The sequence below is a fragment of the Uranotaenia lowii genome, chromosome 2, assembly GCF_029784155.1.
Source record: "Uranotaenia lowii strain MFRU-FL chromosome 2, ASM2978415v1, whole genome shotgun sequence".
In the NCBI taxonomy this organism is placed as follows: Eukaryota; Metazoa; Arthropoda; class Insecta; order Diptera; family Culicidae; genus Uranotaenia; species Uranotaenia lowii.
This window is the reverse complement of record NC_073692.1, coordinates 5,988,491-6,007,737: the sequence shown is the minus strand read 5'-3', so window position 1 is coordinate 6,007,737 and position 19,247 is coordinate 5,988,491. Positions and strand designations below refer to the sequence as shown.

The following is a 19,247-nucleotide window of genomic DNA, read 5'->3' as shown; positions in this document are numbered from 1 at the left end:
TAATCTCCAGAATCTCAAATATCACATTCCTAATGGTTTTGATTCTACAAAGCAAGTGTCGAAGCGAGTAACAAGTGGATCAAGGCCAACCAGGAATCGGCATCGAATTCTTAAAACAATAGGCCACATTTTTGGCGCAAGTTCCTTTCTCACTTGCACACATACGTATGGTGGTTTTACCGGGTCCAAGGGTCAAACTTTTCCGACGTTGCAACCCAAGAGCGATCTTGCTCAAACGGTTGGAGCGGGACCGTTTGAAGTGTTTGTTGAGTCTAGACTTAAGACGCTATCGGCCACCAGATGGCACTACATGTTTGCAAACGGTTAAGATTAGACTAGATCGATTCTATCGTCTTATCTTGAATAAGGTGGTTCATAATATTTTTCCTTTTTATTAGATAAACAGTTCGTTACAACATTTAACCACTTAATTTACAAAATAAACTCTAATTACAAATCAGTTTTAGCTTCAACAAAAACTACTTTCAGTTGTGCCGGCTCAACAATGACGTCTCAAGTCTCAACGCAAAAAGAGAAACACATGACTGATGAAGCCCCCTTTTATAATTTAGGGATGCCGGAAACTCCTCTTTTTTCTCTTGATGTTTCCTAACTCCCGAAAAACTCACAGCATGCCGAATCACTCCCACTGCTAAAACTCTGCGCTCAGTTGAATTGATCACCGGGAGGTTCGCGGTTACCCAAATTCGTGTATGCACGAACATCCTGGCCCCTTCAGGAACAACGTTTCTGACGATGACTGCTCAGGTAAAATAGGCGGCGAAGTGTGTGGATTCCGATCAGCGTGAACACGGCAATGATGATGATTGTTTACATCAGTCCAAATTCGTCGGTCTCGTTTCGGTCGTCTCGGTCGTGTTGTGATGTGTTGTTTACGTCTGCAAAATTTTAAGACCCGGTAGCGCTTCCTAAAAAGGGTAAATAAGATTGGACAGGGGCTCACCTGATCCAAAATCGGATTGTGCCTTGAAAGGGATTCAGTTGGAACCGGAATCGACGGTACTTGCGGCTGGTGTTGTGCTCGATGAGTGAAAGTGTGAAGTGTGAAAAGGTGCTGTAAAATTAGAACCAGTAGCGAAATTTTGATGGTTTTATGGACTTGGACAGGAACTCACCTGATCCAAGTCACAAAGTGCCTTGGATTCAATATTTCTACGATGGATCCGAAAGTTGGAGCTCTCCTTTGACAGAAATTTCGTCTGTTGTTGATTGCTCAGCGCCGGATGGTTTGATTGCTTCCTCCGACGATGGTGCAATCGGCAGCAGGCAAATTTTAGACACCGGTCGTGTGCACGAGCCCTTTGCTGTTCTCAGGGTGACCACTCTGATAACTCCGTCGCTTCCTGGGTGAGTCTGGACAATTCTGGCTGTTGGCCAGCGCATCGGTGGGATGTTTTCTTCTTTTAGGAGGACGAGCTGGTTCTCCTTTATCGAAACAGGTGAGTGCATCCATTTGCTTCTGGGTTGTAATATGTTCAAATATTCCAGGTGCCATCGCCGCCACAGATCCTGGACCAATTTTTGAATTTGTTGCCATTTCTTCAAATGATGGAACGGTATTTCGGTGAACTCTTCATCAGGAACAGCCTTCAACGACGTGCCAACCAAGAAGTGTCCGGGTGTCAATGCCTCATAATCAGTTGGGTCGTCGCTCAGTGGAACAAGAGGCCGAGAATTTAAACAACTTTCGATCTGGCACAGAAGAGTTTGCATGTCATCGTAGAAGAGCGGTCGGTCCCGGACGACGCGGATAAAATGCTTTTGGGCGGAATGAATGGCAGATTCCCACAATCCCCCGAAATGGGAGGCTCTTGGAGGATTGAAGTGCCATCTGATTTTGCAGTCAGAGCACTCCTGTTCCAATTTGTGTGAATACTCTGATTGACGGATGAGCCGTTTTAGCTCATTTTTCGCACCGAGGAAGTTTCGTCCGTTATCAGAGTAGATATCAGAAGGCGGACCTCGGCGAGAGACGAATCGTCGCAAGGCTTGTACAAATTTAGCTGTTGTCAGATCGAAAACCAGTTCGATGTGAACAGCCTTAGTACAGAAGCATACAAAAACTGCTACAAATGCTTTAGTGGGTGAGGCTCGACGATGCGGATGTTTAAGAAGTATTGGGCCCCAGTAATCAACCCCCGTTACCGTGAATGGACGAGTGGCTGTGATCCGTTCCTTGGGCAGCTCAGCCATAAATTGTTCCACCAATTTAGGGCGAGCTCGGAAGCAACTGGTGCAGCGATGTACGATGACTTTGGCCAGATTTCTGGCCCCTATGATCCAGTATCGTAGGCGAAGAAGTCCAACGAGCAGTTGTGGCGATGCATGCAAGTTACGTTCGTGGTAGCATTGGACGAGTAAAGTCGAAAAGCGATGGTGATATGGGAGCAGGATCTGGTGTTTGCTGTCGTACGTCATTGGCGCTCTGTCAAGCCTGCCACCCACACGCATTACCCCATTTGGATCGAGGAAGGGGGTAAACCATCGAAGCCGTGATTTGACTGGGATGGGTTTCGACTGACGAAGAGCACTGACTTCACTGGCGAATTCCTGGAGCTGGACTAACCGAATTAAGGCGAACTCTGCATTCTGTATTTCGGTCGTCGACAAATTGTTGGTCAATTCCTGTCGTTTGCTGGGGCGGTTCGAAGAAATTCTTAGGCAGAATGCCGTTACTCGCAACAAATGTTGGAAAGATGAAAAGCGTTCGATGTGAAGGTCGATGAAGGAAGGATCTACTGGTGGGGACACTGCTGTTGATGCCAGAAATTGATTCGGGGAAGATCGGGATTCCAGCTGCGTTTCAAAAGATTGGTCAGGCTGATGAACAGGCCAGAACGATGATTCAGATTGGAGCCATTGTGGACCCTTCCACCAAAGGTCGCACGAGAGAATCGTTTCGGCCTCGATGCCTCTAGAGATGTGGTCTGCAGGGTTCTGTTGCCCTGCAACATGGTTCCAGGAAGTGTTCACCGTTGCCAGCTGGATTTTGGATACTCTATTCGCCACAAACGTAGTCCATACTGACGGGGTAGCCTTAAGCCAGGCTAAAACTGTTGTAGAATCAACCCAGAAGAACGTAGTGAACTTCGATCCGAAAGCGGAACAGACCTTTTGATACAGTTGAGCCGCTTCTAGTGCTCCGCAGAGTTCGAGGCTAGGAATGCTGCGCTTTTTTAATGGTGAAACTTTCGATTTGGCCGTCAACAAGGTTACCAGAACATTCCCGGACGCGTCGGTCGATCGGAGATACGCACAGGCGCCATAAGCTTGTTCCGATGCGTCCGAAAATAGGTGAAGCTGAACGTTACATGGATCGGGCAAAACAACACATCGAGGGATTCTTAGTTGCTCAAGCAGAGGCAAGTGCGAGTAGTACTTGATCCAGTAGGTGGCGAGAGAATCTGGCAGCGGTTGATCCCAGCCCCAAGGTTTGTCGTCTTCGGAATTAAGGCTCCACAGCGTCTGCATGAAGATTTTGGCGGTTACGATTACTGGCCCAACCAGACCTAAAGGATCGAAGAGTTGAGCGATTTGCGACAGAGCGATTCGTTTCGTCATGAGGGTGTCTGGTGGTTGCTTCGGTAGTTGGATGTGGAACCGCAAGTTGTCAGCTGTTGGTTCCCAGTGTAGGCCAAGGGTTTTGATGCACTGGTCTGCTGCAAGTTCGACCGAGGATTGAATTGCACGTCTATCAGGAGACACGCCGTCGAGAACCGATTCACAATTAGAGGCAAACTTTCGAAATTCAAATCCACCTCTCCTGCATAACTGGTCAAGCTGAACCCGTAGCTCAGCTACCTTCGTTGGAGAACTTCCGCCGGTGAAGAGGTCGTCTACGTACACATCTCTCTTGAGGACCTTGGCTGCTTCGGGAAAGTTCGTCTCTTCGTCTTCGGCTAGTTGCTGGAGGACCCTGGTAGCAAGAAACGGTGCGCTGGCCGTACCATAGGTGACCGTTTTCAACTCGAAGGTTTATAGCGGTTGTTCCGGGGAGTTCCGCCAAAAAATCCGCTGAAGTGGGATGTCTCTGTCGTCTACCAGTATCTGACGATACATTTGCTTGATGTCAGCGATGAGCATGATCTGGTGAAGCCTGGACCTCAGAATGATGGCTCTCAGATCGTCCTGGATGACTGCGCCTACCATAAGCACATCATTCAGGGATTTTCCGGTTGCTGATTTGCACGAGGCGTCGAACACAACTCGCACCTTTGTAGTAGAGCTTGTTTCTCGAATTACGGGATGATGAGGTTGATAATACCGGGAAGAATCGGATTCAGCTGTGTCCGCCACACGCTGCATGTGGCCGAGGGTTTCGTATTCCGCCATGAAGTCCCGATATTGAATCTGTAGCTCTTTGTTGCGTTGAAGACGAGATTCAATCATATAAAATCGACGTCGTGCAGTGTTGCGGTTGTCGCCTATGTTGACCGCAGCCTCCTTCAAAGGCAATCGCACAATGTACCGGCCATCTGGAGCACGTTGAACTGTTCGACGAAAATGCTCCTCGCAAGCTGCTTCTTCAACCGAGAGACTGGGAACTGCGCTCTCTTCCTCAATGGTCCAAAAACGTTGCATGAAACGGTAGATGTCCGAAACAGTAGCGACATTGCAGGAAACGGTGTTGATGTGATTGGACTGCATTACTTTCCCAGAGACCACCCAGCCAAAGACCGAATTAACCAACATTGGGAGGCCACCTCCAAGCGATATTCTGCCTGATGGTTTGAAGACGTCGAAGAAGATTTCAGCGCCCAGAACTACGTCGATGGGATTCGTCTGGTAGAACGCTGGATCGGCTAGACGAATTGCTTCCGGAAGACTCCACCTCGAAATGTCCATGGTTGTTGAGGGCACATTTAGGGTGAGCCTTGGAAGAACAAGTAACTCGACGATGGTGGAAAACCTCGTAGTCCGAGAGCGTACTGTAGTGCGGAGCTTTAGCCGAGCCTGTGTAGACGATTGCCCAATTCCGGAGATCGAGAGATGAACCTTTTCACGACGACTCTGAAGCCGTTGAGAAAACGACTCGGTAATGAAGCTGCACTCGCTTCCTGAATCCAGAAGTGCCCTTGCTGCGTGTGAATTGCCGTGATCGTCGACCAAAGTGATCACAGCTGTTGCGAGAATCACCTTGTTGGGATGGAGACCAGCTTCTGGGTTATGAATCGCTGCTGATAGTGATGGTGAGGCTGCTTCGCTAGCAGCACCAGTCTCCGTTGTTGAGGTTGATTCGACTCGTTGCTTGTTGCGCTCTTGTTGAGAATGATCATCGCTGCAAAGCTGGCTGTGGTGTCGACCTCGGCATTTCCGACAGGTGTTTTTCGACGAACAGTTTCGACTCACATGACCCTTCCGTAGACAATTTCGGCAAAGTTGTTGGCGGCGCACGAGTTTCTCTTTGTCTTCGGAAGTCATTTTGGAGAAAACGGAACACTGGTATAATGGATGATGGTCGGAGCAAGCGAAACACTGCCGATAGTTGAGCTGAGTAGCCCCGTGGCTAACAAGTGGAGGACGAGAAGTCAATTTTTTCGCTGAAGTCGTTGCTGAACACTCTTGCTGACCATTACTCATACACTGCAGAACCGTAACTCGTCGTTGAAGAAAGCTTACAAGATCTTGAAATGTTGTTGACTCTTTCGAAGACGCAAATTCTTCCCAATCTCGACGAGTTGTAGAATCAAGGCGGATACTCAGCATTCGAATAAGCAACACGTCCCAATACTCAGTTCTTTCTCCAAGCTGTTTCAGGATTCGAACGTTGGCTTCAAACCTTTCGACCAACGAATGAAGATCTGAAGCTGATTCCTTTTTAAGTTGTGAAAATTCGAATAACGAGTCAACATAAGTTTGTTTCAAACGCAACGGGTTTTGAAAGTGCTCTACAAGCAGGTTCCAAGCCACGGGATAATTGTTAGCACTGATTGCAATGGTTTGAATCAGCTTCAGTGCATCGCCACTCAAAGAAGATCTTAAATAATAGAACTTTTGGATGTTCGACAAATCACTTGAAGAGTGCACCAAAGAAACGAACAGGTCATGGAAGTTCAACCATTGCTCTAATGACCCATTGAACACAGGGAGCTTTACGTCGGGTAGCCGGATCTGAGATGAAGCAGGGAAGTGCGCATGTGACTGAACAGGATGAGTGTACGGAGTCGAAACATGTTTATTTACGGCCAGCAAGAAACCTTTCACTCGATAATACTCCGTTTCAAACTGGGATCGCTGCTTGAACTGCTGCTCGACGATTGCCATGTCGTCGACATCGGATGCTTCAAGCTCAGCCTGAGTTTTGGAGTAATCTGTCCAAAGAACAGCAAGATTTTCGAGCCTCACGGGAACTTCAACCGATTGGGTGTCTTCGTCGTAGTTGTCGACGAAAACCTTGATGAGGTTGAAGGATGTTTCCAGGCTCCGAATCCTCAATTTAAGAGACTTGATACGTCTCTCCGAAGCCATGTCCAACGCTGAATGGTCTTCTAAAGGCAATTAGATTGCCTTGTATTCTTTTATCAACAGGAACTAATCCAACTCCGGAAACGTGATGGTGTAGATGAAGTCTTCCGTTAAACGTGTAGAGGTTCCGGATGCGCGGAGTTCGACGGGCATCCGGTTCGAAGGACCATATGGAAGTACCTTTTTGTTTCGACGGAATGGATTTCCTCTTCTTCTGATGCAGCAGGGCAGGTAAGTAGGTTCTCCGGGTGTTGCAGGTAAGTATATTCTCCAAGTGATGCAGGTAAGTATTTCGTTTCTTTTCAGGATGCACTTTTTCTTTCAGGTTCCCGTCAATCAGGTAAGTACACTTTTCTGTTCCGTGCAAACTCCAGTTTATTCCAATTCACTTTAACTTTTACTTAACTTACAATTTATTTACATTTAACCACTTAATTTACAAAATAAACTCTAATTACAAATCAGTTTTAGCTTCAACAAAAACAACTTTCAGTTGTGCCGGCTCAACAATGACGTCTCAAGTCTCAACGCAAAAAGAGAAACACATGACTGATGAAGCCCCCTTTTATAATTTAGGGATGCCGGAAACTCCTCTTTTTTCTCTTGATGTTTCCTAACTCCCAAAAAACTCACAGCATGCCGAATCACTCCCACTGCTAAAACTCTGCGCTCAGTTGAATTGATCACCGGGAGGTTCGCGGTTACCCAAATTCGTGTATGCATGAACAAACTCTTTTCCACCTATTTCACTGTTTTAAAACCACCACGCATATGGAGCTGTCCTTCCAGTGTCATCATCAAACTCTTGGTGCAAATCAATAGATTGATAAACGCTTACTTGTATGATTAAGCGCCAGGGCATGTCTACAGTCGCATGAACGGCACCCAGATTACCTCTTGCCAATATTATATTGCCATCTTTCTTGCTGTTTTATGTGCTATCGAACACCCACACACAAAACGGAAGAGCGAACTGTAGGGCAGCAATAAAAATATAATAAGTAGGTAATATCGTTCCATCGGAACAACCGAGATACAAACCTGCATTTTCGTTAGCTATTGTCTGTGTGCTGGCTTTATTCGTATACATTTTCACAGCTTCACCCCCAGTCCTGGATCGCGCAGTACTTCTGGAAGATTTCCTCCGTTTGAACGAATTTTGTCGCAACTTTTCCACGGCAGAGCTGGAGCTGGAATCTAGAAGGGCATCGAAGAAGAGGCGTAGCTAGCCGCTGGTTCTGGGCCGCCAGCAGTGGAGATCTTTTATTTCAGCTCAATGCGTCGGCCAATCGGTGCCGGACCCTTAGGTAGAAGGTAGAGCTGGAGCTCCCAGATCACCAAAACTCGTTTAAAACTGAGGAACAATTTAACACTGCATGGAATACTGGTTTCACAACACAAACAAAAACAATTACCGCACAAAATGACAGCTCATGTTTTATGCACTGGAATGATTCATCATCTTATTTTTGATTGTATAGTACGATTCAGTGATGTGATAAACAAAATTCTATGTGGCTAAACGCCTTAATGTATGTTCAATGTTAAAAGATTTCGCACTAAGAAAAAAAAATACAAAAATGGAGCAAGGGGAGATAAAAATTTCTCGCGTGAGCTTTCATAACGTCGTATGAAACATCTTATGAATTCAAAGAAAACTGTTGCAAAAGTTATCAAAACAACTTAAAACAAATTTCGTAATAAAACTCTTTGTTTACATTTGGTTTCATAAGACATTATGAAAGCTCACGCGAGATTTGCTTTTCTAGATCAATGAATAGTGGACATAAAGGCGTTAAAATTTGCGTGTTATGTTATTGGATAAATTTTGAGCGATAATTTCAGCAATATTTTTTTTTTAATGATTTTTTTTAAACGATCAATGTTGAAATAGGCTATCTAATTTTTTACCAGACGTTTCCTAAACAATACAGAAAGCTGTTTTTCAATAAATTTATTTGATTTAATTTATTTTATTTTATTCAATTTAATTTCTGAAAAAGGCATTTGACGATTTTTGGAAAAATGTGTTTTGTTTTTTGAATATCGCGTCCATTTCTTTAAAATAAATACACAGTTTAAAGAGATCTAGTCATTTACGTTCCTGCCCATGGACATGAATGGATTTTACATTTTTTTTAAATTAAAAATTTAACCTTCCTGAATGGTCCGGGTCAAATTAACCCGAAGCGCTCATTTAAGTCATCATTATCATTCCAATATACTGACCGAAGAATTAAGATCTCTGACAAACCGCAAAATTATGCTTGATGAAAATAATAATCAAACTAGCGAGAAAAAATTAGAATTTTAAAATCAAATTATTGCTATTATAATTTTTAAATACAATAAACCCCTGATAATTTATGAAAAATTAAAATTTCACACTTATTGCTGTTGTGGTGCCAATAAAAAAGCAATTTTTGATGCTGCTCATTAGAAATAATTTTACTTGTGGATAAAAATTAATTACTAAAACCTATTTTTACTACAAATTCTAAGGAAAACCAGTAATGTTTCATATTTCCGTTAATCCTAATGATGCCTAATTTGCAATCAATGAAAATCAACACTTAAAAATGGGCGCACTTTGCCGGTAACGAACCAATTTACTGATTGTTTTCAGTTCGATTTAATTTTAAACCCGTAATTGAATTTGATTTTTTATTACAAAAAATTGAATACCAAATCATACTATCATTTAGGTCTCACTTTTCCGCTCCATCATAATAAATGAAACCTTAATGATGCCTCGTTTTGTTATCTTGAAAAACACAAAAGCAAATAGTGCGTTCATTTTGGTCTCAATGTCTTATTTAGGTATTGGTTCGACATCATTTTTTGACATATTGATGCTTCAATGATACCAAATTTTACCATTCGCAAAAATGCGATACTAAAATATGCTATCACTTTGGCATTGATAGCTCATTTTGGTTACTGTTTGCTATCGATTGAGGCATCAAAGTCTGCTTGGGTATGCTTATGATAATGTTTTTAATAGTTATTCACGTTGGAACCACATTTTATAAAATTTACGAATTTTTGTGCACCACTGTCTCTGATCATGCGCCTATACTCGCTCTTGAAAATAAATATTGGAAAAAATAGAACCACCACAAAATCTTTCTAAATTAACTCTTCCAAAAGATTTTGCGGAAGAAAGTTTTGAACATCGATATTATCAATTCACAGTTGGGGACTTTAACCACACATCCATAACTGACACAGTAACCCGAACAATTCAAATGTGTCGTCATAGCAACGATTCATAACGATGTAAAAAAATCTTTATTATTCAAACACTTACCTCTGATTTAAATTTACCAAAGACAACTTTGGTGAATATCGAAAATATTGAATATAGGAACATGATTTATAAAACGAGCATATGTACAAAGTATAAGGTTCCAAGGCGCAACATAATTTGAAGAATCTTTTTATTTGTACGACGATTTCATGCAAATTTTTATGCGCATCTTACTTTGTTTCAAGCCACTTGTTAAAAAAATTTAATAGTAATATCAACACATCATTATAAAGTCAACCCGAAAATGTTTCCGAAATTGTACCTCTTTAGACCAAGAAGTAGGTTGCAATAGAAATAAACTCCCCTGCGCTCCCCGCAAAATGCGGGAGACAACCTCATGTCTCTTTATAAATCAATTAATAGTTTTTAAGAATTTTCCAACTTGGATACTTTGCAGGTAGAATAGAAAGGATCATGGAACCAACTCACCAATTGTTGATTTAGAAAATGTGTTTCCTCTTGCAGCGGATCATTCAACGATGTCATCTGCTAGAGGCGGATGAAATCAACGGAGAATCCGGTCGGGCACATACAATGAAGCATGCAATTATTGATCACTATGCTTTATCCACTAATCCCTAGAAAAAATCACAGTTTTACAATGATAAACTACTTAAACTTCAAAAATTTAATTTTCACCCCGCGGAGCGAAAAAAAAACACGTGCGATACCAACAAGTCATCGCCTACTTCCCTTATTTATATTTGTGAACACTGCAACAAATTGAAAACACTTTTTGTTATGCCATGAAGGGCTGATATGATAAGAGAAATTGAAAAGTAATCGAGAGATTTGTGCCTTGAAAAGTGATGAATGCCAGCGGGTTAACGTTGTGCGCCGCGTTCAGATTCTCTTCCTCCGTGCGCTGTTGATTTAATTTTCGCAAAGCTGGGCGTCGAATGAACGATATTTCATTACGAAAATACGACTGAATGGGTGAAGTATTCCGAAATAGCTAAGAATTGTGTGGAGTGGCTTCGAAATCTACGAAATATTTTGTTTTTTTGAGAAAAAAATGACCGCGTTTTGAAGATTTGCGGAGGGAAAAACCAAATTGTACTTAAAAAAGGACTGTTTGTTTGTGTTGTGAGAGGAATGAAAGTATTTAATGAGTATCTTTAAACAAATCAGAAGATGAAAGGTAAGATTTGGGTTCCCTAAAAATGACGATTTATTCATTCAACTATCATTTGTTGCATTTTATATCAAATATTAGACCAACCAATCACTGGCAGTATCCAAACGTGTGAGTAATACCCGTCATAGAAACATCAAATCTTGCGTGAGCTTTATCATTAAGTCGTATGAAACATCTTAAGAATTCACAGAAAACTGCTGCCAAAGTTATCAAAACAACTTTAAAATTTGTATTTCACAAGTGAGATATTTTGTCCAGCCTACAAATATTCTAAATGGAAAGTCAGCTTTTGCATTTTTTCGTAATTAAACACCTTGTTCACATTTTATTTCATAAGACGTTATGAAAGCTTATGGAATTCAAGATGGCGTCTGATAGCAAAATTCGACTTCTTGTAGTTTAGCCCTTTCACCAAATACCAATATTTTGGGCTTTCGTACGATTTTCAGATATCAACAGCATTTAAAAGTTCAGAGAGTGCGCCATCTTAGATTTCAAGATGGCGTCAGATTGCGGAATTCAACTTCTGCTAGTTTAGCCATTTCTCTTAAACTCATATTGTGGGAGTTTCATGCAATTTCCGGTCATTTGCAGCCTTAAAATTTAAGCAAAAGCCTCCATTTTGGATTTTAAGATGGCGTCAGATAGCGAAATTCGATTTCTACTCGGTTAGCCCTTTCACCTGAAACCCATATTCATGAGATTTTCAGTAATTTATAGCTTTGAAAATAAAAACAGAAGCCGCCATCTTGGATTAATGTGTGCAAATGGGAATTCCAATTCCAATATGTGCAATCTAACCTGAGCGTGTCCTGTTTTAAAATCTTGATCGAGAACTGCCCCCAAGTTTTATGTATGTTGGTTATCCACCATGGGTGCGAGAACTGTCACCAAGTTTTATGGCGATTTAGTACAAGTACTAAGTGCTTTTATAAAACATGTAAAAAGCTTGGAGCAAACTTCTAAGTTTTAGTTTTATTGTAGGTTCAACAGAGCATTCATAACTCGTTCAAAACAACTAAAACAGTATGTTTAGTAGAAGCTTTATTCGCGTTTTCACATGGTCGGAACAAGAATAAAAGCATTTTTCATGACTATATTAAAACTATCATAAAACGAGGCGCACAAAAAATGCCATAATTAAACCAAAATAAAACTTCCTAATGGTAGTTGGCTTAATCTGTGTTGCTTGGGGAAACCCCCTCTCGGCGGGACCAATACGGCATTGGTTTGCTCCGCCCATCGTATCAACGAGGGAAGACGCCATCAATCCGACTCCAATACTCTAAAACTTCATTTGTACAGCCTACTGAAGCCACAAAACGAACTATGGGTCATCCAAACAGGAGTTCAGCAGCAAATCGTTAAGGCTGCCACACAATACCGCGTCGATCGTCGCGTCGCGTCAGCTGTCAACAATGTCGATAAGTACTAAAACACTGACGTGACGCACCCGACGATTTTTGCATCACAATGCAGCGTCGAAAGACATAGTAACCGAAAGTTTGTTTTGGTTTGCTGCTTTCGTCCCATCTTTTGATTTGTCGTCGCGGAACAAGATTGAATTCAATTTCTTCGGAATTTTCGCTGGTTGAAGGACAGCAGCCGCCCCACAGAAGGGAGACCTTGTGAAATTTATTCAAAATAAAGGATACAGTAGGTTAGGTATTTCAAATAGTGCTGAAATACTGATTTATTTTTAAAATTACAAACATATGGTTTCTTTTAGGTTTTCCATAAAATCGGCCGTCGGAATGAAGCATTTTCTGTAGCCGATCAGTTGCGGGAAGGATCTGAATCGATCCAAAGTTGAAGCTGTTGCACGGATCGAATAAGTTAAAGCCAGTCTTGTGTTTGGGTAAGCTAGTGAGGATCAAAACCATCTAACCAAAACGGAAGAGTATGCTCATGCTACTCCCCAACTCATCAACTGCACGGTGTTAATTTAACACGGAAAGAGAGGAAGATTGAGAAAATTTGTATAAAAATAAGTTGATTAGATTAGTAATTAATGTATCCATTTCAATAAGTGTTTTGAGCAAAACTTTTAATCCGAAAATCCGTTTGTATTCATTTATAATTACACAACATTATGATTTTTCATTGATAAAAATCCCCGAAAAAAAGATTGATTTTCTCAACTTGTCATATCACATTGAAATGTTCATTCTTTGATAGTTTCGAAAATTTGTCAAATCGAGAAAAAATATGGACAAGAGATTTAAGTATATTCGTTTCAAACTTTGACATAAAACACAAAGCCAGAACGCTGCTAACGCGAGACAATTTTGATTTTTTCAAAAGCGTCAATTTGAAAAAAAAATCCCCAAAATGAAATGTCAACGCGACGCTGACACGGCGCGACGTCCGACGGACTATTGTGCGGGCGCCTTTACGTGATCGAGCATCGGAACACCAACTAGCACCCTGAAGCACGCCATCCAGTACCTACCCAAAATAAATCTGACGGTGAAAATCGATTCAGGATAGGTCGATCGGTCTCGACAGATATGTACACCTCAAGTGCCTCTGAACAACAGTTTACACACCTACACTCACATTTTTTGAACCGATTAATACAATCTCCGAAATACAAGTTAAATAAAAGTGTCAAGTTTAAATGTAATAAAACTCTTTTGATTTATCAAAAAACACCACAGTTTACTCTTTAAATTTTGTTCCGCATTCCTTCCGCTTACTCAGTAGTAGATGGAACCTGAGACCTAGTTTCTCCTTGTATTAAGGTAGTTTTCCGGGAGCTAGTTCTCAAAAAAATGTTGAGATGGAAAAATTAAATTTGACAAAGTTACAACTAATTTTGTGAGTTAATCTCAATCTATTCTTCATTAACTAAAACAGCTGGGGAAGTGAAGTAGGCGTTGACGGAATCGGACGTTATTTTTTTCAGCGTGTGTCGAAATCGTAGTCGGAAAAGTGTATTTTGTTTATGTTATTCAGTAATTTGTAAAGTATATACACAGGGCAGTTTCCACTAATAGAGAAGCTGGAACCTATTAGGCCCTCGAATGCCGATGCAGCTATTTCTGAAATGTTCTAGTGCGAGTGAGCAAGTCTAATGGGGCGTAGTTTTGTTCTCCAGGCCGGGTTGGGCCCAGCGATTCCAGACTGCGGTCGTCTCTACAAAGTTCTTTTTGACAAATATTGACAGAATGAAGTGAACCGGATTTAACAACAGGATTGCATAGAGCTTTATTTACCATTAGAATTTTGTGAACTTAATGTGCTGAGAGTGTTTCGGGTCACGGAAATCAGATCCATGGGCAAGGCTTATGGATAAGTTACTACATGTTCACTTGGTTGAAATTCGTATCCTTCTTCCCAAATACGGATGAATAAAACGAGGGGTTGTGTCCTTGGATGCTACTTAATGAAGACATCAAGTTGGAAGCATGAACATTAAAATTGCTATACTATTTTGAATGTTATATTTAAAATAAACTGGTGAACATAATGCTGGTGTAGGAAAAAAATTATGTTTGGTCGATCGATATAGCAATTTCGGCATGCTGCCACCAGTCAAACCTTTTAAATATTCCCGATGCCTTTTATGGTTTGAAGATAAGTATCCTTTTTAAATGGTTAAAAGGTAAGATGTTTAAAATGTATTTATATTTATATGGTTTAAAATGTGTTATATTCATATATTTAAAATAGCTTAACTCTATTCAAGGGGATTCATGGGGATTGGATAGGTCACCAAGCGAACGAAAGACTGATATACAAAGGATTGAGGGTTCAAGCCAGCCGGAGTATCTCGGCAAATATGGAATCATGAGAAAGATACTCTGGTTCCTTTTCATAATTCTAAATTTGTTTCGAACAGTCGGAAGAGAGTTTGGTGAGTCAAACCTATCCCAAACCAGTAGTGGTAACAGACCTCTTGGATGCACTGCAAATATTGTTGGTGAGTTAAGCATGGACAATATTTGAACGTGTGATCGAGACTTCCCGTACCGACTCGGGTCGAAAGACCTATCAGCCACTGGTGGGTTCAACTACATACATACATACATACATTAACAGAATGTTCCAAACTCAATGATTGAAGATTTTTTAAGTTTACCTAACTCGTATGAAATATTCATTAAAAATATCAACCGTGAAAGAAATGACAACCTGCCGATGTTGGAAGCTTGTACGCTGCAAAGCCCGATTCCATTCTTTTTCCAACGCAACTGTATACCTATATATAACAATCTTTAAATTCAAATCCGAATTACAATTACAGAGTTGCAATACTGACATTGTAATGCATTGTAATCATATCCGCTCAAATGCTCACACTTCATTTACAATCATTTGATTTACTAATCAGCCCGTCATTCTACACAAACAATCTGAGAGGCACTCTAAATTAATCCATCAATTGAAGCTATCAGTGCTTGATTTACCTACAGAATTTCCGCAGGCTAATCCCTTTTCCCCATAAATAACTCTCCTCAGCTCGGCCTCTACTCATCCGGAGCAATTAAAATCAGCATCAAATCCACAAAACCATCGCATCGCCACCATCATCATCGTCTGACACAGCCATCGACATCTCGGGATCATTATTTATTCAGGCACATTCCCGAGGCCCATCCATCGTTGATAGGACTTGGTGTAGATACAGGAGCACTACACAACCGGATCCGAGAGGAGAGTTTCCGGCCGCGTGCTCACAAAAATTTCAAACATGGAACCCACTCGAAAGCTTCCCACCCATTTCTCTATAACAGGCGGGGGTTTTTCCGTCGGATTTTCGGGTGGAATTTCCGGCAGCCAGCGCTCGTACGAGTAGTGATGGGAATCAGTTGTTGCGGTTTGCAAATTTGTGGCCACTTGTGCAAATTATTCACGAGATTTCGACAAGGTCACAAATTACCCCAAATATGCTATAGTGGTGCCCTTACCTATCTACATATATCTCTCTCTGGTATTACTTATGAGGGCAGGGCAACTCAACAGTAGCTAACGGAACGCAATCGATTAATTTCTGGGTGCTTGTGCGGGATTTAGATTCCTGCAAACTAGTCCCACAACCGCCAGGGACGATGCCATCTAGCCATAATTCCAATTTATTCCCATGATAAATTTTGAAATGTGAGCGGTTTCGGTCTATTTGGCAGATTTATTTGGATTCTTGTAGGAGCCAGTCCTACATACCTATGCATATGTGTGTAAGTAGAAAATAATGGTCGGAATCCTCATATGAAAAAAAAAACATTTAAAAAATTCTCTAAAATTGTTATCCTTAACAAAATTTCAAGAAGCACTTAGCCTCAGGTACAACGTTTCAACAACAGTGTCATATTTCCTTCGGTTTACATGCTTCAGCAAACGTCGTACACGCTGCTAGTTTCGTCAACATTGTTGCACCTTATTGACAAACCGAAACTTTTCATCCACCAAACACGTGTAGACAGTGCAGCAATAGAATGAAAATCAGCAAAAACCAAGCAACAGCTCGATCTAGTTAGATTTCGAGTCGGCAGAAGCGTGAAGTTGTGTCCCTATCGCAGTAGCCACAGAAAGTGACGCGAACAAACACGTGCAAAGTTTAAAGTTAGTTTTTTTCCACCCTATTTCAACTTTAGAAAACTGGGATCCGCCTACTAGATTGCTTACCCAGGAAGGTACCCGATTGTGTGTGTTTACTAAGTGGGTCAAGCGAGAAAATTGGTAGCTGTTGATGTTTGCACCCTGCCATCGTCGTCGTCGTTAAAGGGTTTGCTTTTAAGTAAATTAATTTCTCTGTCAATATCGGTGGCACTTTAGTCGGGTTCTGTTAATTGATGACAGGGTTTTAATGTTCGATTTGATTCGACGCTGATTGGGGAAAAGGGACACCGTTTGCCAGTGTTTATGCAAAACCAATTAACTAATGTTTAGGGTCTGAAGAACAAACCTGTTTGCTTCAACACTACTCAAATGATTTGTAGATAATTGAGTTCACATTTTTAGGAAGAAACAATTTCGGCAGAAATTGAATACAGTTTGAAGTGAAATACATTAACTGCAAATCATTTAAATCCTAGTTTCATAAATATGTAATCGGATTAAAAAGTAGACCGCGCTAATCGATTATTTACGTACAATTATCAAAAACAGCTCAGCTGTTCAAGTGCACACCTCGTTTAGAAATAAATCGACCATGATTAAAAGCTAGCTATTGTTTTTTCGGTTCCATTTCTTCACAACAAATTTCAATTGAATGGCGATTTATCGCGAGGTGCAATTTGTTTGCAATTATAATGCGATAGATTCCGATATCGTCTGTTAAATAAGCTCGCCAATGTTTATTGGTAAAACAAATCGATTGCTTTGACCCACGCAGGGTATTTGAAGCTACGGAACGTCTGGAACTTAAAGCTTTTTTGCATTTTTTATATCTTAGAGTTAATACATCATCTTGAGGAGAGCTCAAAAAAGGAAACACAAAAACCGGGATTTTTAGTAACATATGGCGGTTATTTGTGCCAATTTAAATTTCCTGTGTATGCTTAACAAACATAAAAAACTTGCCAGAAAATGTAATTCCTACGGAGGTGCTGATATATTTTATAAGTAAACCTTACATTTTTTCTTCGGACAATCATTTTTCTTGGCCAAATTTTTTAATCTTAAAAATTCAATACTTGTTACGTCCCGTGAAACAATTTTTATAAACTAAAAATCCATGCTGTAATGCACAAACGTTCTCATGATGCCACATTCAAACCGTTCTTCTTAATGCCCTGCACTGTTTGACTAGAGTTTCGCAGGAAAAGCCTTCAAACTTGACTTATTGAGCGATCTTTCAGGTGGTATATTTAATTTCAACTGTCACAGTTTGTCCTTGTATTAACAGTATACTGTGTCGATTTTATGTCATATTCGAATTTCTCAAGCCCTGAGCTTTGTTTTGGTTCAAATTTCATCTATGATTTTTGGCAAGGGAGTAGTAGGCAATGTCTTATGCAAGTAGCACGCGTTTTTTTTTCGTTCGCGAATATTTTGTTTCAAAAAAGTTTGGATACTTTTAATTTAGATGCAACGATCGAGAAGTGCAACCACCGGATATCACTAAAGTGATTACCGAAGGGCCGGGGATTGTTTTCTAATATAATTGATACGGAACTTCATTTAAAATCCCAGACGGGTTACTGCTGGTGATTGTGAATAAAAGTTTATGGAAGTGCTTGTGTGCTGTTGAAGAGGAAAGCCATAACTCATCAAAGTGTTTCGTGCTTCGGTTTTTAACACTTTTAAACAAAGAAAATTCGAAAACAGTCATTCTAAATTAAACATTAAACAAATTTTGCATGACGTTTTGCTCGAGTTCTGTCAAGTTTCTTCTGTCACGTTAGTCCTTACAAAATAATTTGAAAAGAAGTAATTTATGATGTTCTTTTAGTGTGACCCAAAAAAGTCAGTGATAAAAAATTGTAAAATAAATTTCCCCCAACTTCCATGTTGCAGTTTGTAATTAGCTTGTTATTCAACAATCAAACCCGTATCTATTCGTGGCTTACTGCGATTGCCGGTATGCAAGATCAATTTGATTAAATAGAGAAGAATTTTGTTGGAAGATTATCTGTGCTAAAAGCAAGTTCACTGGTGTTGGGAAAAAGTGATTTTCAAGTCCAAAAAAATCGGTATTTTGTATGAAAATTTCAAAAATCGAAACAATACCGATTTTTTTTTGAAATTGCTATTTGTCTGATATCGCGATTTAAAACATGATATTTTCTGTTAAAAGGACAGTCCACTGCAACTTTATTGTGTTACTCACTCTAAACACCATTACCATTTAGTATTTTCATACTGAATTCTAAACAGGGGAACAGAATTTTTGGTGTTGATTCTGAATCAATTTATTATTCTACATTAATGGATCCAGATCTTGCCTGAATGTTCTTGTTTCAGAAATGCAACGTTGAAGTTAAATGAATTTCTACATTTTTAGAAAATTAGAAAAGATAAAATTACAGCTATTTTCCACATCATTCAAGAAAGTTATTGAGTATTTGATATTAGAGATATAACAACTTTGTAAAGACTGCGAAACGATTTGACTTATTTATTTTATTAAATATCAAAAATTGAATTCTGATTAAAATTTCTCTCAAATTTCGTCAATATTTCCGTTTTTTGCGGTGTAGAAAAAAAAAATAACGAAATCAAAACTTCCATAACCTTTTTCTTTGTTGATTGTTGGGTGAAACTCTTTATTTTTAAAATATTTGTATTATATATATAATAGTTAAATTTTGAAAAAAAAAAATCTGTATGAACGAAAATTTCAAAAACCGGTATGAAATCGGTAGGTTT

The 19,247-nt window shown here is 40.2% G+C and overlaps 1 protein-coding gene across 1 annotated transcript; it reads right to left on the bottom strand.

The window, feature by feature from the left end:
• Window positions 1-1,173: 1,173 nt before the first annotated feature.
• On the bottom strand, window positions 1,174-6,489 carry LOC129749527 (uncharacterized). Its single transcript, XM_055744505.1, has 2 exons — window positions 4,063-6,489; window positions 1,174-3,987 (listed from the first exon to the last, which is right to left on the bottom strand). Exons 1-2 carry the CDS (start codon window positions 6,487-6,489, stop codon window positions 1,174-1,176), a joined length of 5,241 nt encoding a protein of 1,746 aa, XP_055600480.1.
• Between the last annotated feature and the right edge of the window lie 12,758 nt (window positions 6,490-19,247).